At 39.8% G+C, this 23,241-nt stretch overlaps 1 protein-coding gene across 3 annotated transcripts in view; it reads left to right on the plus strand.

Moving 5' to 3' along the window:
* The window catches only part of KLHL14 (kelch like family member 14), a 116,114-nt gene that overhangs the window by 54,948 nt on the left and 37,925 nt on the right, over positions 1–23,241 (plus strand). For 2 of the 3 annotated variants that reach the window (XM_025429211.3, XM_025429210.3), the window contains exon 4: positions 20,242–20,331. The exons of the other annotated variant lie outside the window; for it this stretch is intronic. In XM_025429211.3, coding sequence (XP_025284996.1) covers positions 20,242–20,331 — 90 coding nt within the window. The remainder of the gene's footprint in view (positions 1–20,241; positions 20,332–23,241) is intronic. 3 annotated transcript variants of the gene reach the window in all.

Raw genomic sequence — 23,241 nt, forward strand, 5'->3', positions numbered from 1 at the left:
TATATTGATGCATTGATCAAAGTTGCTTAGAGACAGAAGGGCAGCACTAAATTCTAATTCATTACATCTGTGCCACTAAACACCACAGAACTTATCTGCAGATCTTTCAATTATTGGAAAATCTGGCCTATTTTAAATATCTATCTTTAATAATATTAGCATAGGGTGGCACTCCTAAGTATTTGTCTATATGAATTTCTAAAAGGGAAAATAAACTATATTGCCTTCAGCACTGAGGTGTGAAGTTTAAATATAAGTTATTATGAATAGCAGAGAATCAAAGAGAGATTTTGGTCCATCTCAAATATTTGGAATTACTTGAGGGGCATCTGGGTGGCTCAGTGGTTGAGCATCTGCCTTCGGCCCAGGGCCTGATCTCAGGATCCTGTGATTGAGTCCCACATTGGGCTCCCTGCATGAAGCCTGCTTCTCCCTCTGCCTATGTCTCTGCCTCTCTCTCTGCGTCTCTCATGAATAAATAAATAAAATCTTTAAAAATATATATTTGGAATTACTTGAGAAAAGTGAAGAAAATAATACTGATCTTATTCTCCAGCTCAGAGTGATCTGCATCAAAAAAAAAAAATGAACACTAGAGTTTTTAAAAGATCCTATGAATTTTTGTCTTACTGTTGTACTTTTCTTTGTTTTTGCTGGCCTTACTTCGAGCCCCATCTCAGAGCATAGTTCTTGATGCTTTTTCTGGGGGGCAAGCAAAGAACAGTGTACACCATCTAGTGGCTCAGTTCAAAATTGCAGCAGTCCAAGGAAGGTGAGTTCGAGCAGGATGCAGCAATGGGTGTCTGCAGCCATGGCAATTAACAGGCAGCTCTTCCTTCAGCATTCCTCTGAATGCCTGAAGAACACTGAAGTGGTTGCCATGAATTCCAGAGGGAAGCCCTCTCTGCACATAAAAAGATTCAATCTAGGAAGTTAATTTAAATAGCCCACAGTTAAAATCCTACTTTATTCCGATATGTATCTATAATTACTCTGCTTTAATGAGAACTTTTTACTTGCCTGCTTAGTACCAGAATTAATATTTCTACTGTAACACTTTGTTATATCATGAAGTGAGCAACTTGGATTAAAGAGGAAATAGGTTCTATTTGTGATCATATGCTAAGTGAATTGGACATCTAAATCATCATCAACCAAAGCTGTGGACATCTAAATCATCATCAACCAAAGCTGTGGGCAGTGTGAACTCCTGGAGAGCCAGCGTCATTGCAAAGGGTCCTTGAATCCACCCTCAGAAGGCTCAATCTCTGTAAACTGAATCTGTGATATCTTCTACATACAATGGATTCAAAATTGCAATTCAAATGTAATTAGTAAAAGAGCATTACTAAATTATCAAGTTTATTTGTTACGTTATTTTCATCAATAAATATTAGTATATTACTCTCATCTAGGAATCTTGAAAAATGCTTATTTATATTTATATGTAAACTACATAAAAATATAAATTTCTAAGAAATATAATCGTCCTGGGATGCCTGGGTGACTCAATTGGTTAAGCATCTGACTCCTGATTTTGGTTCAGGTCAGGATCTCACAGTCCTGGAATTGAGCCTCACATCAGGCTCCACACTCAGTGTGGAGTCTGCTTGTCTCTCTCCCTTCTCTTCTGCTCCTCTCCCCGCCCATTGCTCACACACACTCTCTCTCTCAAATAAATAAAATCTTTAAAAAAAGATTCTCTCCCTCTCCCTCTTCCTCTGCCCCTTCCCCCCTCTAAAAAAAAGGATATAATGGTCCTGTTTACAGCAGCCCTACTTCTGGGAATTTTTTCTAAGGAGATAATCATATGTTCAAAGATATTCACTTCAATGTAACTTATCACAGCAATTAATTGGACTCAAGCTTGTGTTTGATACTTAGGGATTGCTGAATAAATTTTAGTTTAACCACACACAATAAATAGCTTATCATTATTAAAAACTAACACTAACAAAGATCTATTTTCATTGGAATGAAAATAGTTTACCATATATTCATAGATGGAAAAAAGCAGACTAGAAAAGCATATATATCACAATCCATTTTTATCTACTTGTATGTAGGCAAAGAAAAAGTCTAAAAGGATATCTTTAATCCCCAGAGGAAAAATGCTTTATTTTATCAAACATAATATGAGAGAAAGAAGCCAAAAATGGCCCCTCAGTTTTTTGCCCTGAACAAGTGGAAGAACAGAGTTGACATTGACTTAGTAGGAAAGGAAAGTATTTGAAGGGGGAAAGCTGAGGGTTGGTTTGGAGCACACTACATTGGAGAGCCCATTTGATACTCAAGTGGAGCTGTAAAGTCATGTGGCTGGAAGATGATCAATGCAATGAGTGGGTAGAGGTGAGAAGAGATTTAAAGGGCGTGTTCTTGGGGCATGCCAACATTTACAGATAGGAGATGGGAAGGAAGCAATAAGGACTGGGACCAAAGAACAGCTAATCAGGTAGAAGGAGAATCCAGAGAGAATGGTCACCCAGAAGGACACAGGTGGAGGAGGAGAGTGATCCACTATGTCAGGTGCTACAGATAGATCCTGTGCGACAAGCACAGAGAAATGACATCAGATCCAAATATGGATGTTAACATAATGACAGCTGTGTCAGTGGAACAATGAAGCTAAAAGCCTAACTGGAAAGGGTTTAAGTGGCATTGAAAGGGGAAAACTTGGAAAGTTTGAGGAAAGACAACTCTTGTACAGATTGTTTCTTTAAAGAGAAACAGTGAAATGAGATAGGGAGAAAGTGGAGGATATTAATCCAAGAAAAACTTTTTAAAGATTTGTTTGTTTGTTTATTTATTTATTTATTTATTTATTTATTTAATTATTTGGGAGGGAGAGGGAGAAGGAGAGAATCTCAAGCAGACTCCCTGCTGACCTCGGAGCCCATGTTAGGGTTTGATCTCATGGCCCTGAGATCATGACCTGAACCAAAATTGAGAGTCTTAACACTTAACCAACTGAGCCACCCAAGCACCATGATCCAAGAAACCTTTTTAAAGTGGCAACTTAACAGCATTTTTCTCTGCAGATAGGAGAGATCTGATACAGAGGGAAAAGATTGATGATGCCAGACATGATAAAATTGCTGGGAAAATGCCTTGAGTAATTGAGAGAGAATGGCACCTAGTTGCAAGTGGAGGGCTTGATTTTAGAAAGAAGCAGGCACTGCCCATCCATCCTTAATGAGAAAAGGAAGCAAAAGCAAAGGCAGCATATGGATATACTGGTGCAGGTAATTTGGTAGGTATGATGCTGGGAGCCGGTGGGAGTTCTTTTCCAATTGTTTCTATTTTCTTAGTGAAACAGAAAACAATGTTATCAGCTAAAAGTTAAGTCAAGGAGCAGATGTTAAGGAGTTGGAGAGAGAACAAGATGTGAAATCATCATTTAGGCCAGAGGGCAGAAAACTTGTCCTGTAAAGGGCAAAATAGTAAATATTTTGTCATTTGCAGGCCATTAGGTATCTGTGGCAACTATTCAACTCTGCCATTATAACGTGAAGGCAGCTAGTGACAATATATAAAATGATGGGTGTGACTGTGTTTCAATAAAACTTTATTTATAATAACCAGTGGTTGACCAGGTTTGGCCCATGGGCCACAGTTTGTTCACCCTTGATCTAGAAAAATGGAATAATGAGTGGTCTAGGGAAACATGCTAAGAATTTCAGCCAAGAATATCATGAGTTTAAAATGAGGCCTGTTCTAAACCAGGAGCAAAACCAACCACTTTCCTATCACACGGAGTGCCATTGGCCTGCCGGTCCTAAATCCACAGTCCAGCCACCCTCCTGCCCAAGTCAGTGTGCACTGCCTGCCACCTTCTCAACACCAAGTCACACGCCTTCACCTCAGATCAACAGGTACTCAAATTGAGACTCTCCCCTCTCAAATTGCAACCCCTGTACTCAAATTTGTGCACAAAAGTGGGCATAATTATAATGGCAGAATGAATCAATCCAAATGATGACACTAATTCTGTGGAATATGTAGCAGATAAAAAGAGTATGCTGGATTGGGAACAACTTCAACAACCACATCAAAGAGCAATACATACAGCATGATTCTGGTTACTAATAGAAACAAACCCAAACTTGGCCTTCTATTTACATAGATGTTTGAAAATGGATGGCAGGAGGGGCTGGTCAGGACATCTGCCTCTAGGGAAGGAGGTATAGGGGAAAGGTAAAGGAGGTCTTTCCTTTTACATACCCTTCCTGTATATCTTTTTAATTTTCTAAGACTAAAGGTAAATTGAGCAAACAAAAATTAATTAATAAATAAAATAAAATAAAATAAAATAAAATAAATAAAATAAAATAAGGCCTATTCACATGGTGGTATAATTGTCTCCGACCACATTCAGTTGTGTAGGTGCTGACATAGGGTTGGTATAACTAACATTTGGTTTCAAACTCCAAGTGTGAAAAATAGAGAAAGGAACAAGAAAGTTGAGTGTGTATGCCAGAAAATTATTATGGAGGTAAGCAATGAAATATAAGCTGATCCAGGGGGGAAATGAAGACCCAAGGGGTAGGGGTCTGAAGGACAGTGAGACGGGACAGGCTTTTAATTGATCTAGGCCTTTCTATTATCCTTTGATGCTCAGATACTCTTCCTGAAGAAAGAGGACAATTCATTAGCTATTTTCTTGAGCTAAATAATCACTTAAACTTTGTTGGCTCACAATGCATATAATAGTCACCATTCTGTGGGGTAGAGGTAGTATTACTCCCCATTTTATTACTATGAGGGGAAAGAGAAGCCAAATCCAATTTGGAAGTAGTGTTTAAAGGATAGTTTGCTTGCAATTATGTCTAGTTTCTTAGATATTAGGACTATTCCCTCTCTTCATCCCCTTTATTATATAAAAATTTTCTTGCCTATTCTCTCTCCACAAATAATGCATATACCTATTGTTATCATTTCATTAGTGGTCTTTTTTTTTTCTTTTGATGTCTCACTCTCCCATTTCCTTTGCCTCTTAGATTTTATGTGTGGTTATGTTTTACTTTTTCTGGGTGGACAATTGAAAGTGTTCATACTCTCCATGCTTTTTCTCTATAGAACTTTCTCTCTTTTGTTGGATTTATGAGTTTAAGATGACAGCTGCCTTTATTTTAGCAGAAACATATCCAGGTGAGGAAAGAATGATAGCAAGATCAAATGACAGGATCTATTCCCTATTCACAGACTTCATGCTTTACTGCCCTCTCTAAACCTTCCATTGTCTCTCTACTAAGAGCTGTAGACTCTTTGGTATTCCAGGGCCCTCATGACCTTGTTTCTACTTTTCCAACTTTACGTCCCATTGCTCCTCAAAGTTTACTTTATATTCCAGCCCCACGAAACTGCCTAACAGTTCCCCAGCCACCATGTCTCTATACACACAGATGGCATTGACTGGAATTCCCTGAGCCCCTCTGCATTGGATCATTTCCCACTTCCTTCCCAGACCCAATACACATACATCTACCTGTAACTATTATGTGCCAGAACAACTAAAAAATTTACTATTCATTTGCCTTGTCTTTCACTGAACTTTGGACCTCCATCGTATCATTAGCTATATAGTCTGCTTTGCATTAAATGTACCTATGCATGTACATTTTTCTTTTATCAAGGAAAATTTGTGTTCTTTTCTGTTTCATACACAGCACATAGTAGTAGTAGTTGTGTGATATATGTTATCACAAATGAAATCTCTTATCCTCATGCAGTGTGTATTTTTAGGAAGTGAATTTAAACCACTTTAAGCACCACCAATATAACACATGAAATTGTGGGGACATGTGCCACTTCATCCTATCCACATACCCAGATATGACCTTTTGGGAACCACACATTCCAACTCCAATACATCAAAATTGTATGTTAAGACAGTTCTATATCAAATCCATGCTTTAACAGTTTCATGCTTTTCTTAAGTAGCTAATATCACAAGTAATAGAACTTTGCTTATCTGGAATTTTTTGTCTTCTGTAAAATTAAACAATGTAAAAATATTTGGTGGAAGAACTAAGGAAAGGAGACAAAAAAGAACTAACTTTTATAGCTTGTCTATAATGAGCCTGGTGCTTTACGTAAGCTATCCAACTTAATTGAATCCTCACAATAGCCCTGTGAGGTAGATATTATAATCCACATCTTACTGATGAAGAAAATAGAGATACCTAAACTCACACAGTAAAATGATATAAAACCTAGATCTGTGTAACACTGTACCATCTTCCATTTTAGAAGGTAAATTGCATGAGTCTCCAATACTGAACCAACTAGCTGAGGTCCCATGCTTATTGAATTACTATTTCATCTTAGCCAAATTGCTTTACTTTCTCCATCCAAAATGTAGAAGTGTTGGTTGTGAGTTACAAAAATCCAATTCAGCATAACTGAAACTATTCTGTCATTAACAAATATTTATTGGCTATATTCTATGCCAAGACATTGTTCTAGGGACTAGAGATTTGGTGGTAGGCATGACAGTCATGCAACTATGCAGCTAGCGTATTAGTAGATTGCCTACTTGTTAATATGGAAACAGTTTATAAACGAACAAAAACCCTATATAATGATAAGCATTATCAAGTGCTGTCAGGAACATTAAAGCAGGTAAACAAGTGGTGAATGACAAGGGAGGCCTTTTGTAATCAGATTGTCAGAGAAGGTCTCTCTTTCTAGTAGACACTTGAATGAAGTGATAGAGTGAGCCATGAGAATACACAAAGGAAGAACTCTTGAGGCAGAGAGAATAGCAAGTGCCAATTACCTCAAACAGGAATTCGTTTGTGGTGTTGGGGAGATCCCAGGGAAGCCAGTATGGCCAATATGGCTGAAGCACCATTGTTGAGGGGAGAGGGGTAGAAAAGAAACTTGGGAAGGTGACACAGTGAGACTCTATGGTCCTTATAGGCCATTCTGAAAGCTCGAACCTTTATTCTAAGGGTGATGAGAAGTAAGGAAAAGACTGAGAAGTGAATGTCATCATCCAATTTGACTCAGAAGAAGGATCATTGTGACTGTTCTCTGAAGACTAAGCCAAAAAGGAACAAAGACAAAAGCAGAGAGGCAGGGGGATATTGGAAAGGTCCAGGGGAGAAAGAGAACTCATGAGACCACATCAGCAGGAGGGCAGGGCAGCACTGGCCTTGCACATGACTCAGAAACAAAATTTTGAAATCCTATTAGAATTCTTTCTCTTTAAGTCTCTTTTCTCACTACACAAGCTCCTTTGTTCAGACCTTCTTCTCCTTTGTCACAAGCAGCCCCAGGATCTGTGGTCAGGAAGAAAATGTGTCTTCTTGTCATTTCCAGTATGAAAAACCCTCTGAAGGGACTGACTGGGTCATGGGACCATCTCTAGAGTAATTGCTGTATCCAGCACTGTGAGTGTGAGCCCAACTCTGTGGCCTAGGGACTGGGGTGCCCTAAGGATAGCTGGAAGGACCAACAAGATGAAAGAAGTTTACATTTTCTAGTTTTTTTGAAGATAAGGCAAGACACCCTGTGAAGATGCAGAAGGATGTGATGGCTGGAGAGAGAGATGGAAGGTAGCACATCACTACCTAAGCCAAGGACCAGGGACTTCTTCCTTCTTTAGATTTCTCTGGTACAATGCTCCTACAACACTGCATTACTTCTTCCAAGTGCTCTCAAATATGTCAATTTAGTGTTTCAACTGGACTGTAAATTTTCTGCGGAAATTAAAAGGGACCATAGTGTTAACTTCTCTGACAAATCCTCTGGCACCTCTGACAGGATAGAGTTGGCCACTAGTGGGTTCTCAAGAGAGATCTACACATTGATTCCAGCCAGAGGAAATCTGGAACCCATGCCTCTCCAGCTAAAAGGGTTCCTCAGGAGTCCAGAAGCAGTCTTGTCATAAGCACATGCGTCCATACTCAGTTTCTTGAAAGAGTGTCTCATGTATAGGGCCAACTAAAAACAACTTGATTTTGTCCAACCACTGATTTTTCAAAACCTCTCTGTGGGATGTCGCATCTCTCCCTGGGGCTATACTTTAGGACATTCTTAAAACAGTCTCAGTTATACTGGAATGTTAAATCAAAACCTCAGTTTCCCCATGCACATGACGATTCTCTGTCTTCTATTGTGCCAGAGATTTCCAAGACCACCCTTAGGATCAGTGATTCACTTGAAGAACTAATAGGATCAATGCATAGTTGTGCTCACAGCTATGATCTATTTCAGTGAAGCATATAAAACAAAATCAGCAAAGGGAAAAGGTATATGACGCAAAGTCTGGAAAAACACAGGGTGGGCTTCCAAGAGTCCTCTCCAGTGGAGTCCCACAGGACACACTTACTTCCTCCAGCCCTGAATTATAGCAACACCTGTGAAATGTCAACTACTGAAGCTCATTAGAGACTCAGTGCCCAAAAGTTTTACTGAGGCCTTCTCAGGTAGGCATCCAAAATTCCAACTCTCAGAAGGAAGGCAAGTGTTGGGCATAAACCATATTGTTTTTCAACTTGGGCACAAATAGCCACTCTTGGCTAAGGTAGCAGGATCAGTCCTGAAATCCAAATTCCCTGGCTTCAGGAAATCTTTCTAAGCAAGGCCAGGCCTTTCTATGGATAACAGCCTCAGTGTAGCCTTTTCCTGCACTGATGTTGACATGAGATTGAGAAAGGCTGATTCACCCTGGTGGAAAGTCAGCCATCCTGAGTAATCTGGTTGTACCAGATCTGGAGAGGAAGACACAGAGAGAAGAGCTCTTATGTATCTAGTGTTTTTAGAAATTGGCTTTCAAGAGACAAATGCCATAAAGCTGACTGTTTTTGATGAACTCTCTTTATGGGTTCTATTATAAATCTCTTTTTAAAGACTTCACATTATACCATATACCGTGTCCACCACATAGCTTCCATCACGGTCACTTTGACCTGGCGATTAATATTGTTGGGTGGAGGATCTTTTTGTGGCAGTTCTAGCCAAGCAAGCCACCCAAGTGCCAACTCAGCACACAGGAATGTACTAGGTATCCTTGCCTCACCAAATCCAGAAATGCAGGCCACTGTGCCCCAGCTCTTTTCTTCCACATTCCCATCACAGATGGCTCCCACCAGTGTCTTGCCTTCAGACTTCTCCTTGTTCTTGTCAGGCCCCAAGAGACACAGAAACATCTGGCCCAAGAATCTTCTACCAGCCTTCATCTTTGTCTTTGGGGTGAAGGTGGGAGGAGTGTTCTGTTCTCCTGCAGATTGAAAATGCCCAAAGCTCCACCAAATTCCTACAACAATCTCTTCAAGAAAATTCCCCCCTGATAGTCTTCTGTGTCATTGTATATACAGGTGAAATAGGGATGTGCATGTGTGCATGTGTGTACATACACAACCAGACAGAACAAGTGTAGGGGCCACTTATAGCTAGTCCTGCATAGATGACTGGGCATGTACCTTTAGATTAGCTTAAGCCTTAGGGTCTCAGTCTAAATTCTAAGACAGGAAAAGTGCCAAATATTCATGCACATTCATAAATATATTTATAAGTAAATATCACTTAGCATTCAATGACTGTCTAGTTTTGCCAGTAAAAAAAAATGGTGCCAAAAAAACAAGAAAAGGCAACTTCAGTATTTATCATATTTCCCTACATGTTTCTCTCTTTCGATCTGCACAGTTACAATTCTCCACTCTTTTCCAGGAATACAGATTTCAGAACTTTCTCAAGATGGCCCTAGATGCCTTTCCATGGCAAATACCACCCAACATGGGCTCATCTCCAAAGATTATGGGCTGCACTTTAATTTCCTTTGTGTGTTATAAGCTATCGACAGTATAATTATCACTGCTTGGCTCAACTGCTCTAGTATTTCCCAGATTTGACACACACACAACTTTATGTGAGTGTACCCAGACACATAACATGAAATGGTCATGGAAGGAATGTACAACAAATCCTTCTGAATCTTTGCAGTGAAATATCCTTTGAAGTCAAATAAATACCATAGCATAATAACACAGGGAAGCAACAAGAGCAAATGCGATGAGGGATGGCCTAAAAGGAACAAAAGTATCGCTCACAGTTCTGATAATCCTACCAACTGCTTCTAGAAATATCAGGTGACTCCAAATGTTGGGAGAGATTTAATTAGAGTAGAGGCCATTACTGCTGGATTATCTAAGGAGAGAGTGCTCCAGAGGGAATCTGAGTTGGGCAATAGGACAGCTGCCTAAAAAGACGGTATACATAATAGTCCGTCCCTTTTCTTTGTTCTCACATTCACCAAACACATTTCCTCTGGCCCCAACAAAACAACTGATACTGAAGAAATATGATCCCAATATTAATATTTTGGAAATTAATTTTAATAATCAATTTTTATAAAGTAATCTAAATACTATCACTAATGGCTAGTCCAAGTTCTGGCACATAGTAGGAGCTCAAAAAATATTTATAGGATCCACGTTCCCTTTGCTGCTGATGATTTTTGCTGCTGTGATATCCTGGAAAATGGCTTTTTAGCCTTATGATTTAGCTTAAACCTTTCTTTGTCCCTAAAGCTTTAGTCCTTTCCTCCCTGGCGCTTCTACTGCTCTTCTCCTAGAGCACTGTGTATCCTATTTCACCCTGTTTATGTTCTCTTTCACTGTGAGATCTGGAATACAAGAATGATATCCCAGACTTTAGCATGGTAACTACTAGTTCCTCAATACATATTTGGGAACAAAATAAATGAACGAATAAATTGATAGACAAGTAATCCTTAAACACACCTTTTGACATCTGATGGGTTTTCACGTGAACCACTAGTGTTCACTGTCCAACACCGAGTTGATGGGATCTATATCAAAAAACTCTTTGTAAATCCTCATTATATAGACCACACGCATTTCCTTCTTCTTGCCCTCAATAATTTGGGACAACTAGAAGGCCATCGTCTAAGAGACTTTAAACCATTTAGCGAACATATTTGCTACCCTTTTGCCAGCCCATGCACGGTTTAAATAACCCTGGCTCCCTTGAACTTTATCAAGGGCCTTATTTTCACAGCTTTAAATAATATGTGCTAGTTTAATCCATTTAAAGAGTTTACTATTTTTTTTTCAGTGAGTCTTTTTAGGTGTAGAATGAAAGGTGCAATTTCTTACTCCTCCAGAAAGACAAGGTCAGGAAGCTAACAAGGAAAGGACCTGTAGGAAAGGAAAAACATCAAAGCACTAGCACGTTTCATCAATCTGTCCCTGAAAACACAATGCTTTATAAGACCGAAAAACAAACAAACTGAGAACTAATTATTGGAAGAGGTCGTAGCTTTTATTCCCAAAGATGTTTTTACTTTCCAAAAGTGAAAATCAAACTATATTCTAACATGCCGGGAAGTATTCAAAATTAAATAGTTGATATTATAATATAGTCATAGGAACATTTTAGTGAAAATATTCTAATTAAAATAAAAATAAGACTTTGAAAGTGAGTCTTGCTTAAGTAGATAATAGAAAATAATAGAAGTCCTATTAAAAGTCCCCTTGGCTTTGCTGGTTGTTAGTGCTTCCCCAAGTGAAGTGCTCAGAGCTGAAACGGTAAATCAACAAGGATTTATTGAAAGCCTGTGACCTTGGCACAATTAGGTCTATAATAGTTCCTAGAGAACTGTGTCACAGTTTTTGAGGAACTTGCAAACCTCTTTCATTTAAAACATATGTATTGCTTACAGGGTGACATCTCTCCTAAAAGTCACAGAATCTGATCTAAGGCACAGCTTCTTCCCTTTCTTCCTTCAATCCCTCCCCTCTTCCCGTCTTCTGGGACCCATCCTAGTTTGCATACCTTCCAAAGAAGTAAATACCGCAATCTCTCTTAGCTAGCATTCACTCATTCACGCTACTAACGTTTATTGATTCACTAATGTTTCTTTTCTTTTCTTTTCTTTTGTTAGATTTTATGTATTTATTTGAGAGAGAGAAAGAGAGAACCCACATGGGGGAAGGGGGAGGGGGAGAGAGGGAGAGAGAGAGAGAGAGAGAGAGAGAGAGAGAGAGAGAATCAGCTTCCCTGCTGAGCAGAGAGCCCACCACCACTACCATGGGGCTCGATCCCAGGAACCTGAGATCATGACCTGAGCCAAAGGCAGATGCTTAACTGACTGAGCCACCCAGGTGCCCCTTTTCACTAGTGTAACTAATTAATTTATTAGGTGTAAAAGCTCAAACTAATGCCTGAGTCTGACCCAGCACTATGTATTGGGCACCAGGGTAGGCATAAAGCTATACCGATGACACAGTTTGGCTCCAAGGAGCTCACAGATCCTTTAGTAACAAACATAAGAGAGGCAATTTTAATATACTGTCATGATTTGGCAAGTGTACAATAAAGGCATGAATTTGGCAAGTGCACAAAAGTTTTGAAGCAATACTCATTGTCAGGAAAATTCTCCCTTATATACAATTTTGAACCATAAGAAAGAAACAAGCTCTCTTGGTTCATGCACAGCATCCAAACCCTAATACATATGCACTTTTTTCAGATTTATGTATCATGAACTCACTTCAACTATTTTGTCTCCAGTGGGACTATGGGATCCTGGCTCGGTGCGTGCAGAACACGTTGGGGAGAAAATGTTGGTAACCTTCGGGTTAATTCAGAATTTCAACCAACTCACCACTGGATTCAGGCCATGTAAATTTCTTACAGGGCTTAATTTTCCAGATTAATTGTCCATAGTGATCAAGTAATCCTGAAATATACAAACAACTATTGGTGATTTGCAGAAATAGTACAACCCAATATGACAGAAAAAAAAGTAACAGAGCCTTTTCTGTGGATTATTTATTGTATAGCATCTACCAAGCCCCTGCTTCATGTAAAATGTTTTATAATGTGTCTGTTTCTATCTCCAAGGAATCATTGGCCAAGTTGGTCTTTGCAGAAAGACTAGAGGGTAGGATTAAACTAACTTGTAAATTTTAAATTATTTATGTTTCTCAATTACACTTACTATAAAGTTGAAGAAATTGTTTTTTAAAATTCCTCTGTGATTCTATGGTAAGGAATACTCATTCAATATTATTATTATTATTAAAATGGAGCATCTTTCTTTCAGGTTATATTTGTTTTCAACAACATGTAATTGCTATTTGAATTTGTTTCAGTGAGTAAATATTTCACAAATATACATTCTAGCAACATCATGCTTCCAAAATATCATTTATTTTGCCAGTCTAGACAAATCTATAGAAAAGAATACTTCAAAAACAGAAATCACATAATTATAGGTAACATAAATTCTGATATCATGAAATTGAAAACCCAACCAAGAAAAATACATGAAAGACAGATTTTGAGGTGCCTGGCTGGCTCAGTTGGTAAAGCATTAGCCTCTTGGTCTCAGGGTTGTAAGTTCAAGCCCCACGTTGGTTGTAGAAATTAATTAAAAAGAAAATCGTTTAAAAAAAGAGAAAGAATTCAAATTTATGAAAAGATGCTCAACCTCTAGCATAATTAAATATGTGCACATTTACAATTTAACTTGATACCAATTGTTCACCAACCATATTGGCAAAGATACAAATGTTAAAAGGGGTAAAATGTAACGATAGCCCACAAAATCTAAAATGCAGCCATCTTTTGGGCCAGAAATTTCCCTTGAAGGAATTAGTCCTCCAGATGAACTCCCAAGTGTGCGCAACTCCGTTGTGTGCCTACAAGGACACAGCAGAGCACTCTTGGTAGCAACACCTTTCAACACATGCCCCTTCTGTCCATCCCTAGCATTGCTTCCTAATCAGGCATCTGTCATCTCCCACCCAGATCACAGGAGGAGTGCTCTCTCTCCCTCTGTCCCCTTTCTCCCTCCCACATCTACAGGAGCCAAAGTAATGTTTTTAAAACATATATCAGATTGCATCATTCAGCTGGTTAAAACCCCTCCAGTTCCTTTCCATCATGCTAAGAATGAAATCCACTCCACTTAGCTTGACCTATGAAGACCTATCTACCCAGCCTCTGCCTGCCTTCTGACTTCATCCCATGATTCTTTGGCCTTACCTTCAGGGTTCCAGACACACAGGCCTCTCTTGACTTCTTAGGCACCTCCAGTTCATTGTGCTTTGGGGTCTATCTGCATGGACTCCTTGCCCATGTTTTATAACGGTGCCTCCCTTTAACCCTTCAAACTCTATCTTAAATCCATTCCCTGACCACCCAGCTAGAGCAATAACCATGCCATCACGCCGTAACACATCATCCCATTTTCTTTCTCCTTACATCATCTATTTTCATTTGGCCATGTTCCTGCTCATTATGTGTTTACATACTTCTTTCCTCTGTAATGTAAGCTCTATGAGAGCTTAGTTTCCTGCTGCATTATCAGCAACCAGAAAAGTGTCTGCACATAATTAATGTTGAATAAATACTTGTTGAATGAATTAAGAATGGAATACATTATAGGATCCCCATCAAACAGAACACTATGCAGCCATTAAAAAAAAAAAAAAAAAAAGCCATGGTGGACAATCCAAGTGTTGTCTTCGGACCAAGACCACACCCTCACACCTGCCCTGACCTTGGTCTCCCACCTAGACCTCATCTCAGATCTCTCTGTTCTGGTCTTCTTGCCAGATTCATTCCACGACTGGATCCCAAGGCCTTTGTGCTTATTATTCCTGCACCTGGTTTCCTGGCTCACTAAGTCATCTTGGCTTGAGGTGACTCAAAAGTGTACTCACAAAGGCCTTCCCTAAACACTATCCACATCCCCCAGCCTGTCATTCTGTCTCTTCTGACACTGCTTTACTTGTCTTCATTGTACCTATCATTTGAAACAAAAGTGCCTATTTCCTTGTGTATATGTTTACTGTGTGCTTCCCCCTGACTAGAACGTTTCTTGATGCCATTTTCTGCCATGACCTCCTCAGCAGGTAGAACAGGGCCTGGCATAGAGTAGCAGATGAACAAATATTTGACTGGTGGAGAAAGAGTAAGTGAATGCATTCTTGAGTGCAAAGAAAGCAAGGTACTAAACAGTATGCCCAGATTGTGTGGCAGCCATTTGTATTATAGAGAAATGACTCATATATATACAACTCTCTGAAAGGAAAATCCAAGAACATGGTAACAGTGATAGCCTCTCTGGTAGGAACTGAAACACTGAGGCATAGAGATAGGAGGAAAATTTAGTGGTCCTGCATAATCTTTACTTTTTATAAGATTGCATTTTTACCATGGGCATTAATTTTTTAAAAAAAAATTAGGAAGTATGTCGCATTTGACAGTTTTGCAAGGTTATGTATTTGAAGCCAATAGAAAATCAAGGTCCTCATAAACATTACAGCAAAATGATAAGCATTCAACAACCATTTATTTAGCAATCCTATAAACTTAGCATTGCCCTCCCTTCTTTGGAAATCAGTCTCTTTGGACGTTCATGAAAATGTGTGGTTAGGAAGGATACTTATACTTTCTCCTGGAAAAGATATATATATTCCTTAGACATAAGTGGGAGGAAACAGAGTAGTGAGGATCTCTAACAGAAAAAGGCCTACATAACACAACAAGCCCCCTGCAAATTTTGTATGTCAGGAAAAGTGCCTCTGTGCCCAAGATACTTTGAATCTGCTTAACAAGGTCAAATACGACCTCACTTTTTTTTTTTTTTAAATCTCTGCCAATAGATTTGTTAAGTGTTTTTATGAACACTGGCTTTGTAAAACAATCATGCCTTACTTTAAGAAAACCAACTATTTGAATATCTGGATTTAAAAAAATATGTAGGAGTGTCCACTTGCTCTAATTAAGGATTCCTTTCAATAAGAAAGTAATAAACTTTTAAAATATGATTCAATACAAAAAATTACACAGAAATTTCAAGAGCACCATCATTGAGCACACAGGTACTCAGTAATTACTTCCTGGTTGGATGAACATACCTATTGAAAATCAGTAGAGTGAAATGGACAAGAGCGTGGGTTGGGATCCAGCTATTCCTGTGTTCAGATTCTCTCTCTGCCATTCATTAGCTAGGTATGACCTTCAACGAGTGACTTAACCTCTCAAGGCCTCAGTATTCCTAATAGAGAAAAAACAAGCAAGTAATGCTTCCCTTGAAGTTAGTTGTATTAAAGGAAAGATATTAAAGGTAAATAAAACATTGACATATTTTATCACATATTGCATTTTATCATGTATTTTAATATCAGGTCCGATTTCATTTACTTATTTCTGCTTGCCTGAACGAAAGCAAATGAATGGCAAGAACAAAACACAAGTGTCATTATATCTTCAGAGATATAGGTAACTATACATGAATGCAATTACATATTTCTTTTTTTAAAAAGAGATTTATTTATTTATGTATTCATGAGAGACACAGAGAGAGAGGCAGAGACATAGGCTGAGGGAGAAGGAGGCTCCCTGTGGGGAGCCAGATGCAGGACTCGATCCAAGGACCCCGGGATCACAACTTGACCTGAAGGCAGCTGCTCAACCACTGAGCCACACAGGTGCTCCACATATTCAATTTCTATATCTATATCTATAGCACCGGAACAGTGTCTGGTACATGGTACATGTTTGGTAAATGGTGGTTAGTATTATGAAAAGTAACACAAAATACTCTGAGATTTTGACTCCCAATTTTCATATCCACAAACCAATTTTGTGCATAACACTCTAGGACACTTTATTGCAGTGGTACAGGGTAAAAGACTTTGTGTAACTGAGATTTTTTCTTATGGCCTTAAAATTATGAGAATACAATTAATAGGTATAGAAGTAAACTGTGGCAGCTTGTAACAATTGCTAACATCTACTGAGTGTGTGATGATTAGTCATTCTGCAGAGTAAATACTGTGACTTAATATCCTGTCCAAGTTTATTTGATAGTGTCACTTGCTTCCCACTTTCTTAATTAAAAATGCTAAATGTAAATGTTTTATTTAATTTCCCAGACCAGAATTGAATATCAGGTGTTTGGAACTGGAAAGGTAAACATGGTACAAATACTTCCAATCCAGAAACTAAATGAATGTGTTCTTTCAAGTGACCAAAGGTTTCTTCTATTACAATTTTCTGGCCTTTTCTCACCCCCTTTACCTCCTGGCACTTCTAGTTTGTTTAATAAAGTTCAGAATTCTCACAAAGAGCCTTATAAACACGTGTTATGAGATTTTAAATCTGATTCGAAAGTGCCTCTCTCCTACTCCCTCTGAGTAAAGTGACCTTTTTAAATGGAGGGAAGTGGGTTTAGATGACAGTCATGATAAATGCGGTCATGTTCACTCAATAAAATAAGGCCCAGTGCATTTGAGGATAAATCAGTGAAATGTACAGCCCCACCTGTCTGTCTCCATCATTCATTTCCACTGTCACTTTCACAGTAGCTGATGGATCACAGTTGCTGTAAAATTAGACAGCCTTTAATCTCATTTCATCCTGATTAGCTTCTCTTTACCCTTTCCCTCTAACTCACTGACTGACACGCTAAAAACTCGCACTGGGCTATAGATGAACATGAGCACAAACTTCTCCTCCAATACCTGCCTGTGAGGGCAAGGCCAGTGTCCACCTCTCGAGAAATCTGGAAAGGGTCAGGCATGTATACCTTGTTATTTAAAAGATAATCAATACATGCAGTACCTGCCATTTGAAACAGATGTTTGCTATCGCTCACTGCCCTATTTATTTTGATTTGCTTCAGGTTTAATCAGAAGTCAAATTAGGTCTTTTGCAAAACTCGAACATTGATTTAATATAGATTTTTTTAAATAAATTTGGAACGTTTCGCGTTCAGAATAATTTCAAAGAGTTATTTGTGTGTATTTATAGCCTCTCGATTCATGGTAATAATTTAGAAAAGACGATACTTCAGGAATGAGAATACTAAAATACCCAGCCAAGAAATATAGCATACAAGGTTTAAAAACAAGAGTAAAAAAAAAATGGGAATGCCTTCAAGTAGCCTTTATATTAGGACTTCAAAGACCTTCTCTCTTATTTTGAAGGTTTCCGTAGTTTAGTGCAATAGTTTCATTTGTTTGCATAAAGCATAACAATAGGGGTAATCAAATGAAAAAGAGGCTTAAGAATAAATCATGTATTATTTCCTTCACTTAATTTCTGCTTGCCTGAATGGGAGCAAATAAATGGCAAGAACAAAACACAAGTGTTATATTTTCAGAGATGGCACTTTATTATCAAACAGGACTTTTAGTTAAAAAAGATGATAATACAGTTTTTCATTATTTATAAGGTTTGGGCATGGAGCTGACCAAAAATTTAAATATTGAAAGAACAGCAGTCATAACGTAAGTTGGTTATAGTCAATGGGCTCTATTCTCATTCTCGGGTCCCATGTGAATAGATGCATGCAGATGACAATCAATGCTGTGACTTTACACTGCCCAGATGACATGATGATGAACTGGAGTAGCGCCAGGCTGTTCACAATATACACAATATACATCACCTATGAGGAGCATAGTTTTCTGCTTGCTATTTTGGAACTAGCATCCTAATCTAAACAATAATGGTTAATTTTTTTTAATGTTCAAAACATATTTCATCTTAGTTGATCAGTGAACTCAACATATATCCTGCCCCAATGGATTCTGAGAAACTATGTGGTATCCCTGCAGAGCCATCTGTTTAAAATCATTTTCCAAAGAGATAACTGAGGGTTGAGGCGCAGAAGGACATCCCCAACATGACTCCCTAAGTCAATGACCTAATTAATGGGCCACACAAATCCGTGGCACATCCACTTTCTATATTATCACCGAAATCTGGGGTTTTCGTATCAATGCCTTCTGGCGTTGTAAGTTCAAAAACAATGAATATTCATAGTAAAAAAAATAACTAAAAAAATAACTCAAACTCCTAAAATCCTTTAGTAAGAAGCTTAAATGATCTGATTTGCTCTTTCAGAAGCTGGGTTACAGATTTCAAGGCTATGCCTGGTTCCTTATGAATTTTATTTACCTATCTTAGCCAGCATTAAGTGCATTCTGAAAAAAATAAAAGACAGGAAAAGCAAAATGAAATGAGAGATATAGATCATCCAAAATACATTGGATGTAAGATAGGCTCTCTCTCTCTCTCTCTCTCTCTCTCTCTCTCTCAGCATTGGCAAAAGAGCACAAAGTAGGAGCTGGCCCTGAGTCATATTGATTTCCCACCGCACTGGTTTCTTAAGTGCTCTGCTGATCCGTGTCAAGCAATAAGTTCCCCGCCTGAACATGCACATCACCTCCCCATTTGTCCTCACCTAGATTTAAGGTGCCCATATGATGAGCTGAACAAGGACATCATTTTTCCTACTGGTGTCACTGGGTCCAAACCACCACATGTGATACGATAACTAATTCTGTGTAAGTATACATGTGCCATATGATATTATAATAGAGCCCGGCCCTGCGCTGCACATGGGGTGACAGGGCTGTCCTAGTCTCACTGTGCGTGTCCCCAAAAGAGAATGTAAATGAGAACAAACAAATACAGAGAAACCAGGCTTTGGTGGGTTTCTGAAGAATACGCCCTCCTCGCATCCACCATGCAAGTTGGGGCAGGGGAGGGGGGAGGGTGAGACCAAGGGAACGGATATTTGTGATGTTCCTGACAGTTTTTATCTTTGTTCCAGAAGAGCTCCTAAGCAGATAGATAGAAAATGTGTGATTGTGCTGCTAATGACATTGTACAGGAGATTAAGCGTATACATTTGGAGAAGGCATTAAATCAGCAGGACCTTAATTTAAAAACTTAAAACTGTATGGAAATTCAGCTTGCTCATTGCTGTGGAATAGAAAGCTCCCAAGCACCCTGAGTCTGTTTATGGAAAGATTGCCAGCAAACCAAGTTTGGGCAGAGCATCTCCATGGCTCCAAGTGTACGTGGGGTTAGTTCTTCCAAGAAGCAACCCCCAGCCCTGACCATTTGGGAGTATCCGTCATTGCTTTAGAATGCGATCCCCATCGCCGGGCAGGTGAGGAGAACTCAAGAATCGAAAGCAGCATGACAGGTTGTTCTTGACTAATTTGCGGAATAACATTATGCAAAATTCATCAAAAGGGGTTGGGTTTGAAATTGCTGTGAACACACGGCTGAGCCACCGTGGATTGGCGGGCGCCCTGCTCTGCTGCTTGTGCTCTCTTCTTCCTTCCCACTCACTCGCACATTTCATGCCCTGTGGTGGAAGCAAGTAACTGGTGAGCCAAGGTGCTGAGTCCTAAGGTGGAGACTTTCATGCATCTTTTTTCTCCCCCCCCCCCATTCCAGTTATGCCGTACAACAGTGCCCACCACTGCGTCGTGGAGGTAGAAAACTTCTTGTTTGTGCTGGGTGGAGAGGACCAGTGGAACCCCAATGGTAACTATTGAACTCAACAAGGATGTGTGTTGCGGAAGGCGCTGGTGGCAGCCCGTTTTGTAATTACTGTGGAAAATACATTTCTGTGAACAGGGACAAATGAAGCAGTCGGTAAATTGGGCTGACAATTGGAGGGAGGGTCAACCATTGAGCTTGCAGAGGACGCACGCAGCGGAGCATTCGCTCATGGGCCGCCTGGGGATTTGGCTTCGCAGTGCCGCCCCAGCCCCTCTCCTTATCCGTCCCCTGAGGAACGCCACGAGCATCAGCACAGACTCCCCAGAGGCAGGTAGCAAGCTGCAGCTATTAAGAATTCTCACCACCTTCTCCACCACTTTTCTCCCGCTCTATCAGTATAAGGATGCAGTTTCCATAAATAAGCTTTATCTGCGGTCATAGCGCACAGCCCCAGTTGAAGATCTTTCGCAGCCTTGGTTGCCTGAGACCCATTCTGGTGGCTGCACCTTGTGCAAGGCTCCCCACCATCCTCCCTGTTGCTGTGATTACTCCATAAACTGATCGCAAAGAGAAATTGCACGTTTTAACCCGCTTCCCCACCCAGCCAACACGGGAGAACGCGGTGCCTCGCAGAATACGCAAAATTATCAAGATATTTTTGGAACGCCTGCACAGGAGGGAGGAGTCGCAGTTGTAGCCTTCTGTGTAACAGAGATCTTTATGACCGAGAAACCATAAAACAGCTTGCAGGTACACATTTTTACTTTAAAACCCCAGAACATCCAAGTGAAATTACATATACTGCGTATATTTTATTGTGAATGCTCTCTTTCAGCATCTGCACCAAGGCAAATTATAGAAAATTGTTACATCTGTTCACTCTAGAAAATCTTAAAGGAAAACGACCCAGGCCACCCTTCCAAGAACATTTCTTTGAAGAGAGCAGGACGTTCTTTCTCAAAACCTGCAGCTTTTTCGGTTCCCATCCTTCAGCGTTCCAAAGGGGACAGTTCCTGAGCTTCGTGAGAAACAGGTTCAGAACAGGAACAAAAGTGATATTTAATATCTCTCCGCTAACTTATCTTTGCAATGACACACTTGACGTGTTCCCCAAAAACGCTGGCATATGTACAATCCACTGTAAGTCCCCCATTTACTGTGTAACCTGTTGTCCCTCTGAAGTGGTTTGAACTGAATAGAGCCTTTGTAAGTACATAGTGCACAGCGATTGGGTTTATCTAAGCAAAGAATCTGCACAACGGTCTTTTTGAAGGCCAGATTAAAACTAACACATGACAAGAGAAGGCTGCAGAGTCCTGATTCTGGGGACAATGCTCTGTTAGCCCACCTCCCTCCCCAGGTGGAGCAGGCCTCTGTAAAATATGCGTCTTGGTGTGACCACTTGGTGTTCGCAGAACTTCCCATTCCTCTGAGACACACTTTTTCAGCAACACAGGAAACCTGCTCCCTGGATTATGCACCCTCCACCCCCTCAAAATAACCTCTATCTGCTTCCTGTTCAGTGTCTATCACACACAGCTGACAGATTGGTGAGGGGAGGGTGGATAGGGAAGAGCATTATGGACGCATTTCTTCCTCTGGTCTATAGAGTCATGGTTTATCTCTGGACTAATTCAGATTCCCATAAAACTGTGCCATTGGACCTCACTGATTTGCCTCCCCCCACCCCTGAGAGGAACAGGAATTCAGTTGAAAGCCCTCAATGAATATGCTGCAACAAAAGACTATAGAAAACACAGTGTTGCATTTACTGCAGGGATACCTGTCACTGTCACCACTCAGCGTGCCCCATGTGAAGACTCATGTGACAAATTCTTGCCAGACTGCAGTACTAAGGCATTGTGTGCTTTTGAAAATTGCCACTAATGCATTTGTGTGATTTAACATGTCTCTCCTTTTTTTGCTTTGGCCACTAGGAGGCTCAGAATTGAATTATAGAAAAACTCTAATAACTATTTTAACTTTACAATAACTCTCAGTAAGGGCCTGGCAGCTAACTCTTTTAGAGTTATGGGAGTCTCACCTGCAAAGCTGAGTCACTCTGTCCCTGAAGGGGTATTTGGTACAACAAGTCATTTGTACAGATCTGGGCAGATGCTGATGAGTCACTGAGTTGGCTCTCCTAAACAGAGGAGAATCAATCACCTCAGGAGGCAAGCAGGCCAGTCTTCTGTGCCCCTGGGTCAATCACTCAGTCATTGGCTGAGGCCTTCCCCAGGTCAGGGGAAGGATAAGCAGGGATGTATGGCCTGTATGGCTGAGAATAATTCCCCAGGGAGGGAGCTGCTATGACAATGAGCAACCTGGGAGTGCAGGTACCAGTCTGGTAAAGGTATCTGGGCTAGGTACCAATCACACAGCCACCACAATCCTTTAAACATTTTTCATGTAGCTTTGTATTCCAACCATCTGGTCAACCATAGCTGACCACCTTTTATTTTTTTTATTTTTTTTTTACATTAAATACTACATTAACAAGTAGTATTTATTGAGTACTAATTATTTCCCAGGAATTGGCTAAGCACTCACCTGCATCATTTTACTTAATCCTCACACCCATCCTGGGAGGCCTGTTCCATGATTGTTCTAGTTTTACTATGGGAATCTAAGCCTGAAGAGGTGAAAGAACTTGCCAGTTCACAGAGCTTGCGCGAAGATGGACTGATTCCTACCTAGGTCTGTCTGCTTTAGTCTTTAAGGCTTGTATAACATTTCCTCCTCACACAAACATATATATTTTGCTAGATACTAAATAATAATCATGTTTTTGCCTTGATTTTGTGAAATTAAGTCAGTATTCTATCATAGTGGAAAGTGGTTCTGATTCTCAGGGAACTCTTCATTTCTCATTTAGAAAACTGTGCAGGGACTCAGTCATCTCAAAAATATGGGATTTTCATGTTATAATACCTTATACAATTAAAAAGTAAG

The sequence above is a fragment of the Canis lupus genome, chromosome 7 (genome assembly GCF_003254725.2).
Source record: "Canis lupus dingo isolate Sandy chromosome 7, ASM325472v2, whole genome shotgun sequence".
NCBI lineage: Eukaryota > Metazoa > Chordata > Mammalia > Carnivora > Canidae > Canis > Canis lupus.